General features: G+C 54.3%; 1 protein-coding gene across 1 annotated transcript in view; it reads right to left on the bottom strand.

Moving 5' to 3' along the window:
- Acss1 (acyl-CoA synthetase short chain family member 1) overlaps positions 1–22496 on the bottom strand; it is a 34452-nt gene extending 11956 nt beyond the window's left edge. Inside the window, exons 1-5 of the mRNA XM_063248602.1 lie at positions 21995–22496; positions 14934–15030; positions 3300–3499; positions 1351–1526; positions 904–1056 (exon numbers count right to left, since the gene is read on the bottom strand). Of these exons, the coding sequence (XP_063104672.1) occupies positions 904–1056; positions 1351–1526; positions 3300–3499; positions 14934–15030; positions 21995–22262 (894 nt within the window). The 5' untranslated portion in view covers positions 22263–22496. The remainder of the gene's footprint in view (positions 1–903; positions 1057–1350; positions 1527–3299; positions 3500–14933; positions 15031–21994) is intronic.
- Between the last annotated feature and the right edge of the window lie 628 nt (positions 22497–23124).

The following is a 23124-nucleotide window of genomic DNA, read 5'->3' as shown; positions in this document are numbered from 1 at the left end:
GGTGGCCACAACAGGGGCAGTTCCTTTTGTTGCTGCCACCAGCAGGCACTGAGGTGGCCTGCAACAGAATCCAGTCCACAGATGGTAACATGGAACTTGAGCCCAGCTGGGAAGTATCAAGGTCGCCACAGACACCCCATAAAACCACACTTACCACATTTACATGAATGCTGATTTGCAGATGCATTTACTGGAATAAAATTCAGGCTCCATCATTTCACTTTTATATCCCAAGAGAGTTACCCACTGTAATGTAATTCCACACACTAAACATAAGTTTCTTTATACCGCTGGCTTTTTAAATTTTACTTTTAAAATGAGGAGGGACTAGTTCCACAGATTTTTTTATTTTGTCTTTTTGAGACAGGGTTTCACTCTGCACTTCAGGCCAGCCTTGGACTCACTTTGTACCCCAGGTTGATCTCGAATTTGTGGCAATCCTCCTGCCTCAGCCTCCCGAGTGCTGGATTATAGGAATGTACCACCATGCCCAGTTTCCACAAATCTTTCTGGGTCTACAAAAATGTTTTCTTTTAAAGACAGAAGGAAAAAGTGAACTTTCAAGTGAGGAGAAAGTCTGAATTTTTATGAGCATCTGTATTCATCTTTATCCCATTTCGGTTTTGAGATTCTTTTCTCTCCCAGGCTAGGAAGAGGCACACTCTTTACCACTATGCCATGTCCTCAGCATCATAAATCTTAGTTGTTTAGGTTCTTTCATTTCACATGCAATCCAGAGGTACAATTCCTGATACTATGGCAGAAGTGACAGCAGCGCAGCCCGGGCAACAGAGCAGCCAGAGCCCTGTCCCTGGGCATGAGCAGAGGGACTTGCACACAGTCCCAGCACAGCAGCACTGTGGCCCATGAGGCCCTGCATGCATATGCAGCACCCACACTTACCTTGTGCGTCAGCGCAGCGTACAGCAGGTAGCCTGCCTGGGTGTGCACTAGCCCCTTGGGCGTGCCAGTGCTGCCCGAGGTGTACAGCATGAAGAGCATGTCTTCACTGCCCATGCTCTCTGGGACGCACACAGGGGCCTCCTGTGCCATCTCCTGAAGGGAAGAAGTGGCAGAGATGACTTAGCCAGAGCAACCACTGCCCCAGAGTGTATCTCCTGGCTTCCAGGCTCAGCCACAGCAGAGAAGACTGGGGACGATGGGGCTGAGCAGCAGCACGGAGACAGATCACGTGCTCACCCCCAGAAACAAAATGGAAATGTGAAGGCAGGCTCCTCAGGGGACCCTGGGCAGCTTCTGGGAACCCAGAATGATAGCCACAACCAACAAGGCCCAGTTCACCTGATAAGACCCCTCCTCCTCCAGCCCCAGAAAGTGAGACAAACCCACCTGCTCGAGGTGGACGTCCAGCTCCCCCATAGGGACTTTGTTTTCAGTCCTGTGTGCCACCAGAACATGCTGGATGGTCGGGCAGCTCTTCACAGCTTCATCCACTATCTTCTTCAATTCGAACACGCGCCCGCCCCGGAGTCCTTGGTTGAAGGTGATGACCACCTTGCACTTGGCTATAGAAGCAACAGGGATGCACCTCATTGTCTCCTCCCCGCATTGCCCCCATAGCCTGACTGCCCATACGTCCAGACCTAAGAGTGCGCTGGACAGTGTCCAACCTGAGTGGAACACCAGAGACATAGCGAGGGCTGCTCGGTACTGCAATGTGGCACAGGATACAGGCCTGGCCTGCCAGATGCATGCGGGGAGGGGCCCGACAGGCACAGAAGCACCACTCTCCTCCAGGGTGGGAGTACAGTCTCCCACCTCAGGTGCTCCTTCTGCCTGGCATGAGGGCATCCCAGGCCAGCCATCTGCAGTGACGGTGGTGACCGCAAAGCTCCAGAGGCAGAGACCAAGCCCCAAGGCATTCTCCATGTCAGGCCCCACCTAGGCTGACTTCAGCTTGCAGTCTGCAGGGCCCAGGACAGATGCCACCAGGGTGGGTCCCCAGGAGTGGCCTGCACACCTGGCCTTCAGGGAAAGCACCTAGTGATCCAACCAGGAGAAGCCAAGCCCATGGCTGATCTGGGGACTTCACATACCACACCCAAGAGAGGGCAAAGCCAACGCAGTGAGCAAGGGCCACACTCCTTGGGCATAGACTCACAGGCAAAGGAATCACCCTCAGCCCTGTACCCACCCAGGAGGACTTCAGGGACCAAGGCTGTGATGGTTATGAGTCTCTGAGGAAGACTCTGGAGCAGACAGCAGGTTTCACCCACAAGCCTGGAGTCCTCTCGTCAGCCTAAATGGGGGGCCTCTTCCAGAGCCATGAGTGGAACTGCTGCTCAAGCAGTGATTCTGGAGAAATGGGAGTATGAACCCCTAGCTCTCTGGCTATACCTGTGTCAGCCAGATCCATGGATGCTACAGAAGGGGCTCCCTGTGGATTAGCTCTGTGCTCCCTGTATGGCTTCCTCTCCTGGCCTCATTTCTCTGTGGTTCTGGTAGTTCCCAGACCTTTGTCTCAGAGTCTAGGCTCCGTCTTCCTGAGCCCTTCTGGAAGTGCTTTCAGGCCTGTGCTTATACTTTCTCCCTCCCTCTGCACCACCAGAGAATTCTCAGCACAGGGTTCACAGATAGATGAGCTGGCAGGCCTAACCAGTGGCTGGAGATACACTAGAGATACCCTAGACTAGTGGTGTCAAACCACAGCACACAGCAGACTGTTGGTATCTCTGAAAGCTCTAAAACATTAGCCATCAGTTACCTAGATCCACAGAAGTAGCCACCCATGCCAAGGGCCCTGGCCACACATTTTTCCTTCAGGGCACAACCACCATCTGCCATGGAAGCTGGGCCCACCTGAGCAGGACGTCTGGCCTCTGGATACCTTCATGGCGAGCTACAGGGGACAGACAGCATGGGACACAGGCAAGAGGCATGGGAACACGTCTGGTTGGACTCAATTGTTTACCCAGTTTGAAATCCTCTTTTGCCCCCACAACAAATCACCACAAACCAGATGGCTCGGGACATCTACTTTCAGCTCTCAGTCTGCCAGCCAGGGAACTCTGCTTAGTCTCCAGGACCACGGGCAGTGTCGGCAGGCTGGCTGTTGTCTGGAGGCTCTGGGCAGAATCGGCCTGTAGCAGCTGGCAGATCTCTGCTCACAGAAGACTCAGGCATCCCTGTGCCTATATGCCTATCCCTGGTGGCACCAACTATCTGTCTTTGTGACGTTATTAACGTCTAATGCCACTTAATCTCCATCTTGATGGCCAGTCCCCTGGGAATAAGGAACAAGGGACTCCTGGCCCTGCTGCCCCTGCCCTTGTACTCACCATCATTGATCCTCCCAGCCAAGGATTCTGCACTGAATCCAGCAAAGACAACTGTGTGGACAGCTCCAATCCTGGCACAGGCCAGCATTGCTGCCACAGCCATTGGGGACACCAGCATGTAGATGGCCACACGGTCCCCTCGCTGGACTCCATACCTCTTCAGCGTGTTCGCCAGGCGGCATGTAGTCTCCAGCAGCTCCCTGCAGCACACAAGAGGGACAGGTCAGGTAGCACAATGCACAGAGGCAAGCGCATGCCCAACCCTGCTGGACAGTAGGCTCTGGATGCTTGTGGCACAGTAAGTTCCTTTTCAGAAAGAAATGGTTTTGACATTTGGCCAGCCCTCACCACCCAGCGAAGTGACAAGGCTGTCTTCATTTCCACTTCCAGGGGGACCTCTCAGAGATCACAAGAGGCCACACACAGAGCACAGTCCAGAGACGTGTGTGAACAAGTGCCCCTGAGCTGAGAAAGACGCTCAGGGACGGGTGCTTTCTGACAGCATGGACGGGGGCACTGTGCAACCCACTTGCCAGGCTAGGACCCAGGCTCAGGCTGGTAGATCCCAGTCTGGGACACAGAGAATCAGGGTTTGGCGTGCCAATGGGAGCACAGCACAGCCCTGGACAAGCTGGCTGGCTGCTCAGAGTTAACACGCAGTCCAGCCCACCCAGAGTCCATGATACTCAACTCAGAAAAGCAGGCATGAAGCACACTGCCCCATACCAGCGGGCAGGAAGTGGAGACAAAAAGAAGTGAACACACCAGGCTCAAGCTCCACAAGACCCTGCCAAGCTTGAGGCCTTGGTTCAAAGGGCTGCCATGCTCGGGACAAAGGCAAAGCTCACCCAGAGGCTGCCCAGGCGACCAAGAAGATGAACATGAACTGTTCCCATTGCAACAGGAACCTCGGGGGCCTTCATTTCTCCCCAAAGCCACCCTGCAAAGGAGCCCATCAAGAACCAGCTCTCAAGACCAGCCCACAGCTTGCCAATGTCCCTGGAGGGATTTCATCTTTTCTTCCCGCAGCATTCAGAAGGAGGACAAAGACTTTATTCAGTGGGGCCTACCCACCCCTCGCCTAAGTTTCCTCAAGAGTAAAGGGCCCAGAAACGCTCCCACTTCTGGGAAAAGAGGCACCAATGGCACTAAAGAAAAAGCTGTGTCAGTAACACAAAGGAGCTTGAGGCCTTGGGGGAGGACCCTAAGCACCAGGGGTAGGGCATGGTGGGTGGGAGACGGAGCTGAGTGCCTGCACCCAGCAGTTTAGAAATGCAGCCTTTATTCTGCAGACCTAAGGCAGGGCTGGGCAGCTTTCTACAGTAGCTGTGCTGGCCTGAGACGTTCTGTTTCTCAGCTGCCACATGATTATAAGTTAAAGAGTAAGCATCCTCCACTTGGTAGAACCATTTCAAGTACTGATAAGAAGCAGAATACACCCAGGACCCACCCAGATGAATATTTGTAAGTATGCTCTTTCCCAACAGGCAGAAACTCCCATCAGTGTCTAAAATCATTTTCTAAAATAACTAAAACCAACCACTCACTTTGGTGAATCCCTAAGATGTTAAAAACTCCCCACCAGGCACCACAGGGCCACTGGCATTAAAAGAATGAAAGGGTCAGCATCTTCCAGAAGCACAGCTGACTGGAAACGGGAGATACATGTGCAAGGGTGTACACTACAACCAACCTCTCCTCTGTGAGATGCTGTCACTGAGGCAGCAGGCAAAGCTTTCAGGACTGGGCCGGAGAGGACTGAGTGGTGTCCCTGCAGGAACAGCCACTATGCTGGGCAGCTGAACCTCATCCAGCCTGAGGCAGCGTCCAGAGAATAGATCAGGCTGACCACGAGTTCAGGAGGACAGCGGCCTCTCCGTGCAGCCAGGTGCTGGAGCCAGATCTATGGAGGCCTGCACCCAAGCCTCCAATGTGCTTTGGAGACCCTGATACAGGCCCAGGAGTGTGCCAAGGCTGGTGTGTCCGGAGAACAGCCCACTTCTGACAAAGAACTTGATGCAGGTGACTGTCTGAGCCTGACCCATTTCCTACTCATTCTGCCATGACCACAGATCTGTGAAGGGAATCCTGAAAGGTCAGGAGGTGCAGCCCCTCTGGGGCTCTGGAACTCCAACTACAGCGTCCAGCCTCTGCTTATACTTGCTCTGCCAACGGCTGCTCTACAGTGCTGCACCTTTCTTGCCACCTTAACAAGGTCTTTCCGCCTGAAACCGGACCAGATTCCAGCTGTTCAAATTCCACCTCTTAGTCCTAAGAGCTGCTTGCAATAAATCTACCATTCAATGATTGTCCTTCAAATTCCCAAATTCTCCCACCCCTCACCCTCTCCAAAGACTTCTTTCCCAGATTCTCTCATCTTGACCTTTACGGTCCTCTCCTGACACCTCCATATTAGCAGTAAACCTTCACATTCCCAGGCTGTCTGCCCAGAGCAGAGCCAGGCTTTGGGGACAGGTGCAATATTTAAACGTGTGTTCAATTTATCTCACTTAGCATTACTCTGTCAATGCATCCATTTTGGAAGCGTCTTGTTAAGGGAGACTTTACATCTCTCCCTAGCTAATTCTGTCTCAGTTTCCACTCACCTATCAGGTAACTCATCATTTTCTATGCTCACCTTTCAACACCAGCAACCTTCTCCAACTTGTGTCATTGGAAAACGCGGTCAGCAAACTTCAGTCTTCAAATCATTGAAAAACACTGTTCAAAGGTTCCTATCATTCCAAGTACTCAGAAATTCTTTAAAACCATGTATTTGAATATCCATCCACGTGGCTTCTCAAAGACTTCCACAAGCCAAAATGCCACTGCTTCTGATTCAAACAGTACTGTCAGCTTAGCAGCAAGGCTCGGAGTTCAAACCCCAGCACCAAAATAATAAAATAAAATGGTAATGATAGTAATAATAATGTAGCCATCCAGTGAGACCTCTGTGCTGCAGACTGGTGGTCTTCATGCAGGGTAAGCATCATGGTACAGATGCCGGGTGCAGAGAGGAAGTCTGTCTCACCACCCTGCCTGTTCGTGAAGCCTATCCCTCCTTCCCTCACCACCTCTGCCTCTCAGCACCAGCCCCGAGGAGACGCCAGGCTTTGAAGACATGAAATTCCTGCAAGGGCTGCACCTGAGAGGAGGAGCAGGGAGACAGGGAGAAGAGGCCCTGTCACCCTGCACAGGTGCTCGTTGTGTGGCACTCACATGCTGGGAACATTCACTCGACAAATATTTAATGAGCATCTTTTATGAGTGGGACTGAGTTCCAGATGCTGGGGAAAAGGCAATAAATGAAGCTTAAATCTGTTTCCAAGCAGACTTTGTACTTGAACAGGGCAGGAGGAGATAAGTCCATGGGCTAGTGTTTACTCCATGAGTACCAGCCAAAGGGGTTGCAGGAAGTGATCAATCCTGTGGGAGTTCACACAATTTATTTGTTTTTTTTTTGTAGTACTGCAGATTGATCCTATGGCCTCATGCATGTGAAGCAAGCACTCTGCCAGTGAGCTACATCGCCCCACAATTTGTTTTGTTCCCTAAACACAGACAAGTTATCTTATTCCCTGGGTTGGCATCAGGAAATGGCTAGAAGGAAAGATACTGTGAAGAATCAGTTTTGACTAGAAGAATACCAGTGTACTTCTTTCTCTCTTTTCTCTAAACTCTGTTTCCTGTTTTGGGTTAAACTTAGACTCTGAAGGGGGTGGGGTGGTCAGTTCAGGCAGGTAGCATTTTGGTTACAGAGGCTTGCAGTCGGGTGTCTTTAACAATGAACACAAGGCTGTTGCCTGTTGTTGTGGAGCTATCTCCAGAAGCTCTACTTCCTCCCCCAGGGCCAGTTAACAGTGTACGGGAGTTAGGCATCAGGAATACAAGGCCAAATGCGAGTATCTGTGAATATCATTTACATATCTCTACACAGAACACTGAGTCCAGAGTGGCTTACATTCCAAGTAGCCTTAAATATCCTGCTCCAGAACTCAGCAAGTGTTACATTACTGAAAACAAACATGTTTTACTGGGATCATTTCTCAGAAAGCCGCACATTGCTGTGCCTTGGAAAGTATACTGCAGAGCAAGACAATATTCTGCAAAGAGGAAGTGGGTGTTTCCTGCAGCTGTGGCTGAAAGCTCTCCTTGCTGGGGGCCACAGTAGCTCTGTGAGAGCCTCTGTGTGTGTGTGTGTGTGTGTGTGTGTGTGTGTGTGTGTGTGTGTGTGTGTCTGTGTCTGTGTCTGTGTGTGTGTCTGTGTGTGTGTCCTATACATGGAAGGCAGGTGTCTAGTGATAAGCTATGTTCCCAGCCCTGCATCATTTGATTCAGAAGCACCAACGTTTTGGTCTGCAGGTGTCTTTGAGAAGCCACACTTGGCCTGTGCCCAGCAGGGGACACCGGTGGTAGGATTGGATCTGAGGAGGACACAGAGCCACTCACAGTTAGAGCTACTGCCAGCCTTGGTTCTAGGATGGAAGGACCTTCTACACAACCCGCCTGTCATCTGCCACATGCCACCCCCTTCTCCTGCCAGCCTGTCTCCCTGTGAGCTCAGGGTCTCTCTCCCCATGCCAGCCCTGGCACCTCCATTCCAATTCCACTTCCCAGAATGATAGCAGTAATAGCTACAAGTGCCTGGGCCCAGGGCTGGTTTCATACAGGATCATCTGACCTCCCAGTAGCCTATAGCTCTGAGTTCATGGCCCTCTGGGTTCACACAAGGAAGCTGAGACACAGAGAGGTTGAGCCTCCTCAAGGCTGCTCAGGAGTTGGGCAGGGCCAACCCTTGCCTTGATCCTGCCCAGCTCATCTCAAAACCTCACAGCTGCTTCATGGTCCTATTGGCTGGTACTGCTTCGTTCATGGACTATGTTGCCCAGGGTTAGCTTACTTTCTTAAATATAAACAATGGACAAGTCTAGGGGTGCAGTTTGGTGATATGCACTGCCCCGGGTTCCATGCCAGCACCAAAAAAGTGAAAAAACAAATAAACCAGAACCAAAGGCTTTGAGCTTCAGGCTGACTCTTGTTTCCAGGGAACTGACCAGAAGTGCTAAATGTCGCTGGCCCCTGGGTTACACTGAGCTTTTCTTGTCACCCAGGTGCAGGAGTCCCTGCCAGTCTGTCTCTTCTTCACCCAGGCCACAGCCTACCCTTGGGCCTGCCTCCAGCCCAGCACCCAGGCAGTGGCACGGAGGGCATGTGGGGCTCACACAGCCTTACTAGTGCCCGGCGTCCTCTCAGACCTTAACTTTGGTCCTGACCCGAGTCTTGTCTCTGGAAAGTTCTTTCCCTCCCAGTCACACGGCACAGCTCATATCACAGGGAACCAGGTACCAACTCATCAAGAACCAGAGATTTCTGCAGCCAGTGGCTGGGGAGCTTTGGGAGCCAAGACCGGGCTCAGCAGGAGCCCAGCCAGCCAGCAGGTTGCTCAACATGTGGGAGGGTCCCGTCTGTCCTTGATGGGTTTGGGAAAAGCATATCGGCTTTCTAAAATCATTCACTTTTCTCTGTGTCTGAGAAATAAAAGCCCCAGGGTATTTTGGTCCCTGTGCAGTCACATGACCCAGCCTCCTGCTCCTTAATAACAACAGCAAAACAGAATGCTGAGTTCACAGAAAGCCCTGGGCCAGGCACAGGCTGGGCACAGGTAGCCTGTCCACCTATTTCTAAGCTTCCCCACTAATCCAGACAGGGAAAGCCACCCCAGGGTCACTATAGGGCACCAGAGCCCTGGGCGACACTGATTGGGGACAGGACAAGAGATTCTCAGTCTGCTTTGAGCTGAGAAACGCTCACCAAAGCCTTTCCAGGAGAAGAGTCTGGGTGTGGACAGTGACATGAAACCATGTCCACTGAGCTCTCCCTGCTACTCCCATGGCTCAGGGACAAGGCATAGGACCAAGGTCCACCTAGCTCTGAGGAGCACTGTCAGTGAACCAGCCTGAGAGCCCAGAGAAGCAGCCAAGGTGCCTGCACTAGACCAGGTAGCACCAGCCTTGTGGCTGCCCTTGGAGACCACACAGATTAACTGTTCCTTGAAACAACAGTGCTCCACAGTCAGCTCATTCCTTCTACTCCCTCACTTTGTAATTAGCATCACTCAACAAAAACTTGAATAGTAAACTTGAGAGGGAGAGGAAGAGCAAAGGCATGGTTCTGCAGCTCAGAACTGTGCCCCTCTTTCCCCAGCCACAGAGGCCTGCAGTCCCTCCACAGGGGGTACCTGCTGGGGATGCTGCACTCCACAGCTCACATGGCCCCTTGGCAACTCCACCAAATATGCCCATTTGCACCAGCAGAAAATGAACCCAAAACCTCCAAAAAGTGAAAGACTGGCACCCAGCATGGTGGCCCTTGCCTGTGACTCCAGCCACTGGGAAAATTAAAGCAAAAGGACAGCTTCAGCCCAGGAGGTAGAGGCATGGGCAGCACAGCTAAACCCCTCTCAAAAACTGAACAAAACAAAAACATGAGACTGGAAAACCACACAATTTAGCTGCAAGTCCAGAAAATTAATGGGCTCATACAGTCAAACGGGCTATCCTTTTAGAAAACAGCTGGCCTGCTGCCACTCTGCACCCCGACCACTTCACCCTGAAGTCACTGAGCTCCAGGGTGAAGAGCAGGGCCTGTGAGTCACCACAGCCTTGAATGTTGTGGTGGATGAAGGCCTCGACATATGGGACAGGCTCCAAGGTCACTTCCAGGGTCCACCCTACCTTCCCATGGGTCAGGCTGGGATACTGCGTCCTCTGGGTAGGAGGATGGGTGGGGGGACAAAACGAAGCCTGGGGCAAGATGGAAGATGGGCCAGGCTGGACTCTGCATAGGGTCACCTCCCTAACCAGGCCTGATGAGGAAGCAGATGCCACAGTGTGGCAAAGCTGCTCAGGCTCACCCAGTCTGTAGCCTTCAAAGCAGGACAGAAGCACAAAACAGGACAGAGCTGGCTGCTGTAGGCGGGACCATCCCACTCGCCAGCCCCTCCCCCAACCTAGGCTGAGAATAACAGAGCAGAGCAGCTGGACTGCAACTCCCAGAGGGCATGTGCTCTCCCGAGCACCTCAGAAAGTCCGCAGAGGTCTCCTAGATACCCAGATAAACTCCCACAATCACGCCTGCTGCAGCTCAAACAACAGGCCACCCTAAATAAACTCTGAGAACCTCAGCTGGGCTGAAAGAATGACAAAGGAATAGAGCAGTCACCTGAACAGATTCCAAACATGTCCCAGCACCAACGATGCTGGAGCCACAGTAAAGGACAGGCAGGCACTGGTCACATGACATTTCTGCCAGATTCCAGCCACCAGCACGCAAGGTCCTGGCCAACCCTCGAAGAATGACTGAGAGGTCTACCCAGCTCCTGTGCAGGCAGGAGGCTCGGCACAGCTCACGTGGCCCAGGACCCTGGCTCACACCCAGCTAGACCTCACAGATGCCCTCACATGGCCAGTGCACCGTGACTGTGGCCTCGCATGCACAGTAACCACCCCTTCCTGCTCCATGCTCCAATAAGGAGTTGCCGCACTGAAGTGATCTACCTGGGCAAGAAAGGTCACACAAGTAGGGTGGGGCTGCCTCTTAGCTGACACACTTGTCCCAAGCTGTGTCCTTGGCCCTGCCGACAGGAGATACGAACCCTCCTCCCCCAAGCCAAACTTAGGCTTTTGGCCTGCACATCCTGCCAGCACCCAGCAGCCCCATGGAGGAGAAGCACAACTCCATCTTGCAGAGGACATGAAGGCTAGCACGAAGACAGTGCAGGCACAGAGTCCCAACCCTTCATTAAGCCTTGCTGCTGACACCTGGCCCCCTGTCTCCCAAACTCAACCGGCCCAGGCCTCTTCTGCAGAGTATTCACGCATGACTTCTGCTTCCAATCCCTTGAACCACAGGGTAGGCTGTATCTGCAACCTTCATAAGTGGCCACCTCTGAAGACAACCAGAACACCTTCCTCTCAGGAGGGCAGCTCCTGGCCTTGGCCCCCACGCCACCTGGCAGCAGCATATGAGTACCCACCTTGAACTTCCTGCTGGGCCATCCACACTGGCACTGGCTGAGTGGGTTCTTGATAATGCAGTATCCAGTCCATCACCCTTAGCACGCACAGAGAGCTTGAGGCGGCAAAATCGAGGAGCTGGTACTCGTGCCTAGGGCTCTGTCAGCAAATGAATTCCACCAGATACAGAAGCCCAGGAGAGACCAAGCACCAGGGTCACTCTCTCAAAAACAACATTTAGCTCAGGCGCCAGCAATAAGGCCATCCACCCTGGCATCTGTGCCAGTGTCCACAAGGCTGCTGGTATGCTATCCCTACCCAGTCCTCCAGCCCAGCTATCATCCAAACCCTGACTCTACAAATGTGGAGTAGGCCCCATGACCACAGACCTGGCCAGAGGTCAGACTGCTTTTGTGGTTTGATCACAACTCTCTCCCTGGGGCTCAGGTTCAGGTTTGGACCCTCCACAGAAGCCACCAGGAGAAATGTGCTGGCTCAGAGGCCCAGCAAACGTCAGCCAGCCACCCACTCCCTGCCTCACCTGTGTCAGGACCCACACATGGGCCAAGAGAAAGCAAGCAGCAGGCCCCTTGCCCATGTTGTCCCCCATGTGGACCCTGCCTGGGCAAGGAGCTCACAGGCCAGCCAGGCAGGCATCGGACTTGAAGCCACTCTCATCCATCCAGACTGTCCCGATCTCCCAGTCCCCACTAAGCTCTAGAACCTACCTACCTGCCAGACATGAAGGGCCATTTAGAGGATGCCTCCTGGACAACAGGGCAAAGCCACTGTCCAGCCTGTGACCTTGACCTGAACCTGCCCTGTGGCCTTAGGGTCCATCACCCAGTCCGAGGCCTGGGGGGCATCGTCAGTCACCACAGCCATCCAGTCAAGCCCCTTGTGGTGTCCTCTGCGAGGTGGGGACCTGGCTCCAGCTGCCACTGCTAATGGCAGAGGGAAGGAGCCAGTGATGTGGACAAATGGGTGACAGTCTGCTGAGCTCCCTAAGTGCACCCCCTCAGCCTCCATGGCTTAGGACCACACATAACAGGGTTCAGATGCCAGCATACAGATCAGCACCTGCTAAGGCCTCAGGCAGGGCCACCACAGGCTGTGGCTGGCAACCAGCTCTGACCAATGGTTGTGGGAGCAGGGACAGAGCTATGCAGTGCTGGGGGATCACATGTAAATGGTGTGTGCATGTGCGTGTGCACATCTACCCATGCACATGGCAACATCTCCTGAGTCCTCTGAGGAGGTGCTGCCCAGGGCCAGGTCCACAGTTTCCGGGGAGGAAGAATAGGTCCAGAAAGGCAGTCAGGTAGTATAGCCGAGACAGAGGGTCAGGACCAAGGACGGAGACATGTGAGCAGCCCACCCAGAGAGCTAGGCCCAGCAGGCTGACATGGCCATGCCGCCTCTCACCATGCTCCACCAGCCTAGTAAGTCTGCACTACAGGCCACAGCAGAACCCAATGATCTGGGCCTGAGCCCCAGTGGCCCCACAAAGCACCTGCCCTGCACAAGCCACTCTACTCAGAGTCTGCCTCCCCCGCTTTGGCTGGGTTACAAACAATTCCTATTCAGAAAGAAGTCAGAGCAGTGGTCACTTGAAGGAGCAGGGCAGCAGCTGAGAAGTAGGCGCAGGTTCCTGCAGTGACGGCTGTTCTGCACCCTACAAAATGGGCTGAGGTAACAGAGAAGACCCTTTCCCCAAGTGCCCAGAGATTCCCAGATGGTGACTTTGGGGCACCAAAGCTTCCTGGTGCCAGGAAACCATACGGCACCAACATCCCATGGGGCCTGCAAGACCTCAGTCTTCAGGTTCCTCTAAAGGACCAGGAGCCAGGGTGCAGCTCCAAAGTCGGGCACCGGGTGAGTATGTGCAGAGCCAGGGTTGATCCTGCCAGCACCAGAGTCAGGGGACAGCTGATGAGTCCGGACTCATAAAGCCTGTGGCCACCCTGAGAACCTTGAGGGCCCCTGCACCAGCTTCTGGGCTTTATTTGGGGGCAGTGTCCCTGCTGGCAGGACAACAGCAGCCAGCAACAAGGACAGGAGGATTTCCTGGGAGAAGGCAGGAAGAAAATCCCAACACCTGAAATGACCAGGAAAATGATTAACAGGCGTCCTTCAAGTGCTGCAGCAATTACAGATAACCTGTACTTATGTTTTTCCCTGGAAAAGCAAGGCAAACAGCCCATGGGTATCAAGCCCAGTAAGGTCTGCAGGTAGACTTGGACTAACTCTGTTTATTGTTAGACAGACAGAATAATAAACACCTTGGCGTCTCTGCCCCCAAGCTGCTTTGCTGCCGTGGAACTGACGTGGCTGCAGGGTTAACCTGCTGGCTTCCATTATGCACATTCCTGAGTGGTTTACATTTAACCCATGTCATAGCAGCCAGCCGAACTGGGCTCAAGCATGGCAGAGGCCATAGCACCCAACCCAGAGATGACCAAGGCCGCACCTTCTGGCACCTCTGCCTAGGGCCTCTCAGTAGGTCCCAGGAGCTCTGCCCAGCAGGGGACATGCTGGCAAAGGAGTGTCCCCATCATGAGGGCTGTATGAGGGTGAGGGTGTATAAGCTAAGACCCAGTGCTATGCAGATGCCCAGATGCCCTGCTGCTTGATGTGAGAATAGCCCAACCAGGGTGGTGAGTCCAGGCAGGTACAACTGGATTTCCAGGTGCCAAGGGAAAGCACGTGTTCCTATGGCCTCCAAGCCACCAAGGGCCAGTGACGAACCACCTCACTAGGAGGACTCTTCTCTTCTCCCATCCCTCACCCCAAGTCCAGCCACACACACCTGCTCTCTGCTCCTGGATACCTGGTTCCCTGGTCACCAGGACCACAGCTCAGAGAGGCTGTGACTGCCATGCATGTGGGCCGAGGGTTACACCAGTGCAGCCTGATGGGGACACAGGACAGCCAGCAGCCACTGTACAAGAGGCCTGCTGGGGACAAAAGACTTGTGGCCTGAGCGCATGGTGGCCACAACACTACTGTCCTTTGTGGCGTGAGCAGAGGACACCATTTTGATAGCTGTGGCACTGGAGCTGGAGCCCAGGGCCTCATGGGCTGGGCCAGCGCTCACCACTGTGCCACCCCAGCCCTAAACCTCTATGGAGAACCCAAGCCCTGAACCCACTGCCCTCCAGGTCCAAGGGAGGCAGTGCCCACAGGAGCCAGTGTAAGGACCCAGAGGTAGCCCAGGCACACATGCCTGCAGTGTGATATGCACAGAATCACTTAAAACCAAAGGAAAAACCCACTAAGGTTTGCCACGCTCTTCCACAAGCATGCAGCACAATGGGAGGCCTGGAGCCAACGATGCTACAAGCACTTTGTCAGCTGCCTCCACTACTCCCATCTGGAGCCAGGCTCTTTTGAAGGCTGGACCACACCCTGACACTGGACATGCCATCCCTGAGCACCTGGGCTGCACAGCTCCCTGCATCAGGAACCCTTCACCAGGTCCACCCAGCAGGGGTCCTCTTCCCACAGGACTCTGAAGAGGCTCAGGACCCAGGGCAAAGGGGAGCCGGGCTGCTTCTGGGCACAGTGCCTCCTGTGCTACGAAAGGCACCATAGCCCCATGTGGCCAGGGATGCCATACCTGTAGGTGATCCTCACTTCCGTGCCAGGCTCGTCTCGCTCCCAGATCAAAGCGATGCTCTCGGGTGCCTTCCAGACATGTTGATCCAAGCAACTGACTGCACAGAAATAGGAACATGGACATGAACATGGACAGGGCTGAGCAAGGATGGGGAGTCCACTCCCCAAGGGGGACCTGTCCTTGCCCACGGTCACCATGACTCACCCTCCTTGAGGGAGAGGGAGATGGCATCACTGCAAAGGAGAAGCCAGACGACAGAGACATGGTCTCGTGACCCCCAAGTATCTGAGGCAGCCGTGGTCCCAGCCCTGGTTGCATCCAGCCCCTCCCAATCCCTTCCCAGCCTTGGGCCCCCAGCTTCCTGCTTCCATACACAGCCAGCGCAGGGCAAACAGCCTGGGACACAACTGTAGGCCCACTGGTGGGGGTGCCCCCAGGGCCAGGAGCCCAGCCCTCTCCCAGGTGACCCCTGGCACCTCAACCAGCTTCTACTCCACAGTGGAAAAAACAACTCTGGCTTCCCAGAATTCCCTCCCCAGCCCCTCCCGCATGCAAGCTCAGATCACAGGGCTTCTGCAGAAACCGGTCTGTGCCACCATCTGCCCTAATCCTCACTTGCCCGACACCTGTACAGTCACGAGATTTCACAGGTGAGCCCCTCCAGCCTCAGAGGCCGGCTCCTGTGCACCTCCACTGCTGGCCCAGGAACTCGGAGAGAATGAGCACTGTGGGGAGCTGGGGACAGCTGCCACCCCATCCTCAGGGTCACCCTAGGGTCTTGTGTGTACACAGTCTCATGTGTACACTGCACCTAAAGTAAACAATACCTGCTAAACTGTGATCTCAAATGTTAGAGGAAAAAGAAAAGGGAAGTCACTAATCATTGGGTGTGAAACTTCAGGTGTATAAGAGGAGTCTGTGTGGAGAGTGTACAGTGTCTAACTCTACATGCACTGCCTTGTACCTTCAGAATCTGCTAAAATGAGGTAACCAGGTAGATGCAGGGGAAGGTACTAAGTTACTGACTGACCCGGGGAATTCCTCCAAACAGAGAAGAAATGACAGAGAGAGACCAAGTACAAAAGAGACAGACTGACAAAGGGCTCAGGGGCAGGGCTGGAGGTACACAATCATTGGTGTCAGTGCACATGCATGTGTAAAAGTGTATGTGTGTCTGTATGCAGGTGTGTGATGCACACAGGAATGTGGGTGCGTGCATGGCTGTGAGGGTGTGCATGTGTGCATATGCATGTGTAGGTGTGTGTGTAGTTGTGGGTGACACTCACTGGGCCAGAAGAGCTGACACGCATGTGACACTTCTCTCAGGGCTCACTGAAGGACAGCAGGTGCCCAACATTCTTCTCACTGGAGCGTGACAGCCCCAGGTCAGGTGAGGCCCCCTCAGAGCCTGAAGGTCATGTGCTGGGCAAGGGGGCAGAACAGACAGCATCAGGCATGCGTGTAGCAGATGCAGTTGCCATATCCAGAATCCCAGCAGGTCAGCCCACCAAGGGGCTCTGCCAGGGACCCCACAGAACCTGGGAAACCCCCACCCCAGACCCTTTGCATGCCCTTCCAGTTGCAGTCCCAGCCCACCCTTCCCATCCTCTGGGCCCTGCAACTCCCTCTAAGGGCCTGAGATATCTGTTGCTGGCTACAGGGTTTCAGGCCACCTGTCCAGGTCATGTTGGTGCAGCTGCCCAGAGCTTGGAGCTGAGGGTCACGGAGGCAGGAATGGTTGTGGTACGTCCTCCAGCTGCAGGATGATGTGGAAATCTAACCTGCCCCAGTGGCCCCGCTGTATACAAAGAAGGAACAGTTTTTCTGGCTTTGGCTCTCAATTGAAAGTCTCAGCTTTGGCCAAAATTGGCACTCCTCAGCCTTGCAGGTGTCAAAGCCTCAGAGAGGGCTGTGAACCCTGTCCCCACAAAGCGGTGGCTGTGGTTTCAGCATCCACATGGACTTAGCTCCTGGGTCTACACCTGCACATTCCACTTTGTACATAGGCCTCAGACCCCAGGGCTTTCTTTTCCTTTGAGGACTAGAGCAATCAAACACTTGCAAATGCTTTGTGACATCAGGTCTCCACTAGTTGGCCAGAAGCCCGCAGCTGTAGCTAAAATTGGGGTCTCCAGTCCAGTCCCAAGCCAAGCACTCACAGGTGTAAACAAAGCTCTCCAAACCTCAGCTTCTATGAGTCCCAGGAGAACCACCCTGGCTCTGAGCGTGCCTGCAAGAACTAGGTGTTTCCCCTCGCAGGTTCGGAGGTGTCTCGCAAGGGAAACACAAACAGAACAACGGTCTCCACTCCCAGCCCCAGTGTGGGAGTGTGAGGGGGCCCCACTGGCTCTAGGCACAAGCTTAGGGTGCCTGCTATTGTCTGAACCCAGGAAAAGAGATGAAAGGAGGGAGAGAGGGGAGGGAGGGAGGGAGGGAGGGAGGGAGGGAAAGAAAGAAAGAAAGAAAGAAAGAAAGAAAGAAAGAAAGAAAGAAAGGAAAGAAAGAAAGAAAGAAAGAAAGAAAAGAAGGAAAACAGATGGAGAGAGGAGAAAGGACGGCAATTCTTACAACTCTATAATCAAAAAAATAAGTAAAAACTTCTATCAAAGAGCAGGAAAATGAGACAAGAGAGTTTCATAACCTCGAGTTTCCAAGAGGAGCTGGACTGAACCCAGTGCAATTCGAGGTGAAACCCAGCTCTGCCTCCTGCAGCGAGCCCTCCAAACGTCCCTGCCCACGCCCAGGGCCTATGCTGCCCTGCAACATTACTTCCCTCTCTGCCTGTGGTTTCTATTCTGGCGCCCACTCCACCTGGATCACAAGTTCCTGGGTACCGGCAGGAACAGGGCTAGCCTTGCAGCCCAGTGTCCCCAGCACCTTAACCACCTTGAACAAGACACCACAGCTCCCTCTGTTCTTTACTGCTGGCAAAAGGCACAGGAGGTCTAGGAGGCCACTCAGACCAAGTGCTTGCCAGGACCCTCTGCCCCACTGGCTCAGCTTTGCACCCCAGACCACTCAGCTACCACACAGGAAGAAGCATTGCCTAATTCAAGAACCGAGGAAGAGAAGGCAGCCAAGATCCTTACACTACCTGGTTGTAATTCTGTCTTCTAATAACGAACTGAGGAACCACTCATTAGAATGAGGCTCCACGGCCTTGGCACTTTCTAGGTTACTCACTACTGTCCTTGAGTTGGAGCCTTTAATTCCACATCTGCACAGTGGGGCCACTGACCCCTCCCTGTTGGTGTCCTGAGGGACCCCTTCGGCCGTGAGAGTACAGTGCCCTGGACTTGGTCCAGTCACTGAACTGCAGGTCCTGCCTTGGCCTAATGCCTGTTGGTGGGCCATGGGTTTCTAGTTTCATTGATCAGAAAAGAATTGCCAGGGTTATTACTTCCATCCTAAAGATGGCACGTGCTAACACAGGAATTTTCAAGAACTCTTTTTTTGGCGGTGCTGATGGAAATCAGGGCCTCCTGCCGAGGAGGCAAGAACTCTGCCACTGGGCCACACCCCCAGCCCTGACTCCCTGGTTGGTTGTTTAAATATATCCCTTAGCCAGTGGCACCGGTAAGTGAGCCCAGCTCACAAAAATACAACCTTAATCAAAAGAAAACAGGGAGCCAGTATTCACAAAAGTATTCACAATGGTCTTCTTTAAATAGCAAAACTCACACCACACGTTTTAGGACATGACATCAATCACAAAATACCATATTTGCCAACTTTCCAGAAACAAATGCTATTTAAAGTAAGTGAGGCTTCTGATGAAGGAGAAGAATCCAGAGACCCATCCAGAGGACCTGCCCCAAGGTTAGGGTCAATTTCCATTTAGAATTCCTGAGAAACCTTAGACAAGTCATTGCGATCACTGTGGCACCTTGCTGTCATTGATTTGCTTTCTGAATGACTGGAGGCATGTCACAAAGCATTCCAGCAGAAATGCCCTAAAAGCATGGAAAAGAGTTAGGGGTGTGGCTCAGTGGTACAGCCTTTGATAGCCTGTGAGAGAGTCTAGGTTCCCAAGCAAGAGAGAGAGACAGAGACAGCACTCCGTGTCCAATTCTTTATTAAACTGTTAGCACTCTTGCTTGAGAAAGAATACATTCTTTCAAATAAGTCAGACTCAAAACCTGGGTTTAGAAAAGTGAGCTTTGCTGTGCTTTGAAAGCAGCACATAGTTTCCCTAGAGTTCTGCATTTACAACTTCCTGACCTCTGGAGTGTTTAGCATCTGTCAGGCTTCACAAAGAACAGAGCCAAGTTTCAAGGGTGGGAAAGAATCCTCCAGAACTTGACTTTTCAGAGCAGCTTTGATGAAGCTCCAGAGGAGGACCTGGCAAAGGCCCTGCCCCTGGGCCTGGGACATTACCCAGCACCGGCCATCAGAGCTCAGCTGCAGCTTTGTAGGGTGTGTGCATCTTCCAAAGCCTGCCTCCCACCCACCCTAGGCCAGTCAGTTCATACAGACCCAGCACTGGGCAGGTCAAGGCCTCCTCAAGTGCCCCATTAATAATTAACACTGGCTGCTGATTGGGCTGTAGTATGCCCAGGGCTCTACAGGTCTTATCTATCCCGAAGAAGAGCTCCATGCTGGGGGTGCTGATAACCCCATCCACTGATAAGATAAGAAACTGCAAGCAGATGGCCCTCCCTCCCTAGCCAGAAGGGGCTAACAGGCCTGCCCTGACTTCTTGGACCTCCCGCTCAGGACAGTGCCTGGGCCTCACTGACTTGCTATGAAAAGCCCTGCATAGTTTTGGGGCCAAGTCCTGTAGCTCAGTCATCCAGGCCGACTGGTCCATTTTCTGATACTGTAAGGAAATACCTGCGATAGTGAAGTTCTGGAGGCCTGCAGGCCCACATCAGGAGATGGTCCTGCTGGCAGAGTCTTAGATGGCACAAGCCATTACATAGCAGGAGCCAGCATGCTCATGTTTGTGTGTGTGTATGTACACGCGTGTGTGTCTTCTGCTCTTTCCCCAGTTTCTTGCAAGGTCACAGGATCTCACCTGTGACTGAGGGCAGCACCCAGTGACCTTACCAGGCTCTACCCACCTCTGAACACCACGGTGGGGTTAAATTCCCACCATCTTAATACCTCATCACGGAGAATAAACTCTAGCTCAGGTCCCATGTTCACACTCCTGCACCAACCCAGGCCCCAAACTGGAGGGGAAGTCAGAGTCACTGCTGCCCTGTCCGGAGTCCTGACCCAAAGGACCTGGTGAATGCTGGATTTGGGGAGCTTTCGTATAGAACAGCAGTGCCTAGGCCAGAACTCCATCTGCATGATCCTCAGAGTTCAAAAACAGGTCACTTGCAAGCCCAGCAGAAGGATTCAAACCGAAAGAAATGCCCAGATCTCTGAACTACAGTGTTGCAGAGCCTCTCCTGCCCTGCTTGGTCTGTGCCATCTCCTTGGCTCCCTCGCTTAGAAAGGCTTCATCTGCCCTGGCTTGGGGAGCAGGGGGCACCTGAGGGCTGGCCCCAAAACACAGAGGGCCAGGGACCATTTGTTAATTACAGGCAGTAGGTCTGCACCCAAATAATCCTGCCACCCCTGTGGCCTTGGACCATGCCTTGGGGTGCAGGTCTTGCATCCCTGAGTGGTGAATACAAGAGGCAAGGGGTCAAGGTTCTGCTGACTTTGCCTCAGCAGACAGGGCCAAAGCTTCCCCACCCTCCACTCCTATCGAGGGAGCACCCTGCTCTTGTGGCCTGGCCTGAGACAGATGAGGGAGGGACAGCTCCCAGAGCTGCTCTGCCACAAGTCAGTTTTCTGGAGCTGTGCCTGGCTGGCCTCTATCAAGGGAAGGGAACTCCTTGCCCCACAAGCTGATCCCCCACAGTTCCCCATCTTATCAGGTCAACCCCAAAGGAGCCAACCACGGCCTCCACCCACCCAGAGTCCAGAGGCGGCTCCCAGGACCAGCTCTGTGCCCTAGCGTGCCCTGGCCATGCCCTGACTGGCCCATTGTGCTGCCTCTCAAGGGCACATTCCACCCTTCTGCACACCCTAGGGTTTCTCCTTCTCCCCTGGTTCAAGGACACTGGCTTGGACTTGACTGTAAAGAAAACACTATCGAGTAAGTGACTCATGTTGATTAAAACTGCAACACAGGATGCAACATGGAAAAATAACTAGTCCAGAGATTGTTCAAAAAAGAGACCCTATCTATGGCTTCACGTCAATTTCTGAATATAATTAACATTTCTACAGCTTGCTGTTCCCCAGGAGCCCTGGGCCAGATCCACACCTCCCACGTTGTCCTGCAGCCTAAGAGAACACGTGGGCGGTTTTACCAGAGCCAGAGGGAGACTCTAGCAGCAGAGTAACAGGACTCCTCCACGTCCCACCACGGTGCTGCCTGCAGTAGGGCAGGACCTTGCCAAGAGGACTCCTGGTCCCACCCAGCACCCATCCTGACACCCCAAGGCTGCAGATCTCCCCAGCCCCATCCTGTCTGTCCAGTCTGAGCTGTCTCTTCAGACTCAGAAAGCCTAATGTGCCCCCAGCCCACATCTCTGAGGGCCTGGTGAAGCTGGCTCCTGTGCTACCCCCAGCAGGTGTCGAGCAGGTGTGGCAAGCGCTGGTCCTCCTGGACTAAGAACTTCCGCAAAGAGATGATCCACTCTGACCTCCTGCCCTGAGCTCTTCTCCAGAACTCTGCAACCACTGGCTCTTCTCCAGGGTCCCTCTTGCCCGCCCCCCCCCCACTTCTCCCTGGGGTCCTCGCGCGATTCTCTCTGAACACCTTCCCCCCCCCCCGCAGCTGTTTGCCACAAAGCGCGTCGCGGGTGCTAACTACCGCCAGGCTTTCCGTTTGTCCTGCAGCCGCTCTGCACCCGCCTGGCAGGTGACGCCCACGCTCCCGCAGCTCGTGCCCCGCGTCCGACGTCGGGCCAATGCCCGGGTCCCTATAGGGGACAGTCCTCACAAGGCTGGTGCGGATCAAGGCATGCAAGAAAAGTTCGTGGCGTACAGCTGGAACCGGCGGGACGGTGGGATGGCGGGACGGGTGCAGGACAGGCTGGAACTCCGCTCCAACTCACCGGTCACGTTGAGCCGGCCCCCCAGGAACCAGCCGATCTTGCCGCTCCCGAAGTCGCAGTCGCAGACCGTGTGGTACGGGGCGTCCCACACCAGCGTGTCGCGCGCCAAGGGCCCCCAGAAGGCGGCGGGCTCGCGGGCGGCCTGTGCGCGGCGCGCGGGGTAAGAGGCTGCCCGGGCCTGGGGGGGCGCCGTGTGCGCCCAGCTACCTGCTCGCACCAGGACGCCCCGCAGCCGTCCCACGCCGCGGCCCAGGCTGCGTGCCGCCATCGCCCACGCCGGTGCCGGTGCCGGTGCCGGTGCCTCAAGCCCCAGCCTCTGGGCCGGCACGGCCCCGCCCCACCCGGGTCCCCGCGCGCCACCTCCACCCGACCCGGGAGAGGGAGGAGCGGCGAGGGGAGGAGGAGGAAAGGAGGAGGCGGTGGTCCTGGCGCGCCCGCCCCGCGCCAGGCGGTTTCTGTTTGCGCGCCTGCGGAGCCCCGCGTTTCTCTACCCTGAGCCCAGAGGCAGGGCGTGGCCACAGGGGTCCGGGCCGAGGGCGTCGCCAGCATATGGGGCCCAGCTCGCGCTGGTGACTCTGCGCCCCCTATCGCCCCCGCGCCTTCTGGGACTAACAGGCCCAGGGGCTTCACAGCCCGACCCAGACCTCAACCATCGCCCCACGTCCTGTCCCCCACTCGCTAGCCTGGGCTCTACGGCCGTCACTTCCTGCCTGGGAAAAAGTGCGAGAAAACAACCGCAAGAACCCGCTGGCTAACTTGACGGGTTTGCGGCGGTGAGGCTTTCTGCCATTTGGATGTCTGGGGCAGGAGTTCAAACTCTGACATTTCTAGCGCCGGGCACCTGGCTTGGCCTGGTGCTTTGACTGGTAAAGGCTCCTTTTCCTTTTCTGCTATGCTGGATCCCGCCTCTGGGAAGCAGGGTGGATCCAGGCTCAGATACTGCCGCTGGTGGGCGCAGGGTACAGAGCTCTGCCTAGAGGTAGAGGAGGCGTGGTTGAGGGGCCAGAAGGGGACTTGTCTCTGCCAGTTCTGAAGTATTTCAACACCCAAGAAGTAAACACACGATACAAAGATACACACCGGGGAGGAGAATTTTGGAAAACTGGTTTGTTGAGTTCTCGGGCTGTGAA

The sequence above is a fragment of the Cavia porcellus genome, unplaced genomic scaffold, assembly GCF_034190915.1.
Source record: "Cavia porcellus strain 051 isolate PalLab524CR breed Dunkin Hartley unplaced genomic scaffold, mCavPor4.1 scaffold_5, whole genome shotgun sequence".
Taxonomy (NCBI): Eukaryota; Metazoa; Chordata; class Mammalia; order Rodentia; family Caviidae; genus Cavia; species Cavia porcellus.
The sequence above is the reverse complement of the archived record's forward strand: the minus strand, read 5'-3'. Positions and strand labels throughout refer to the sequence as shown.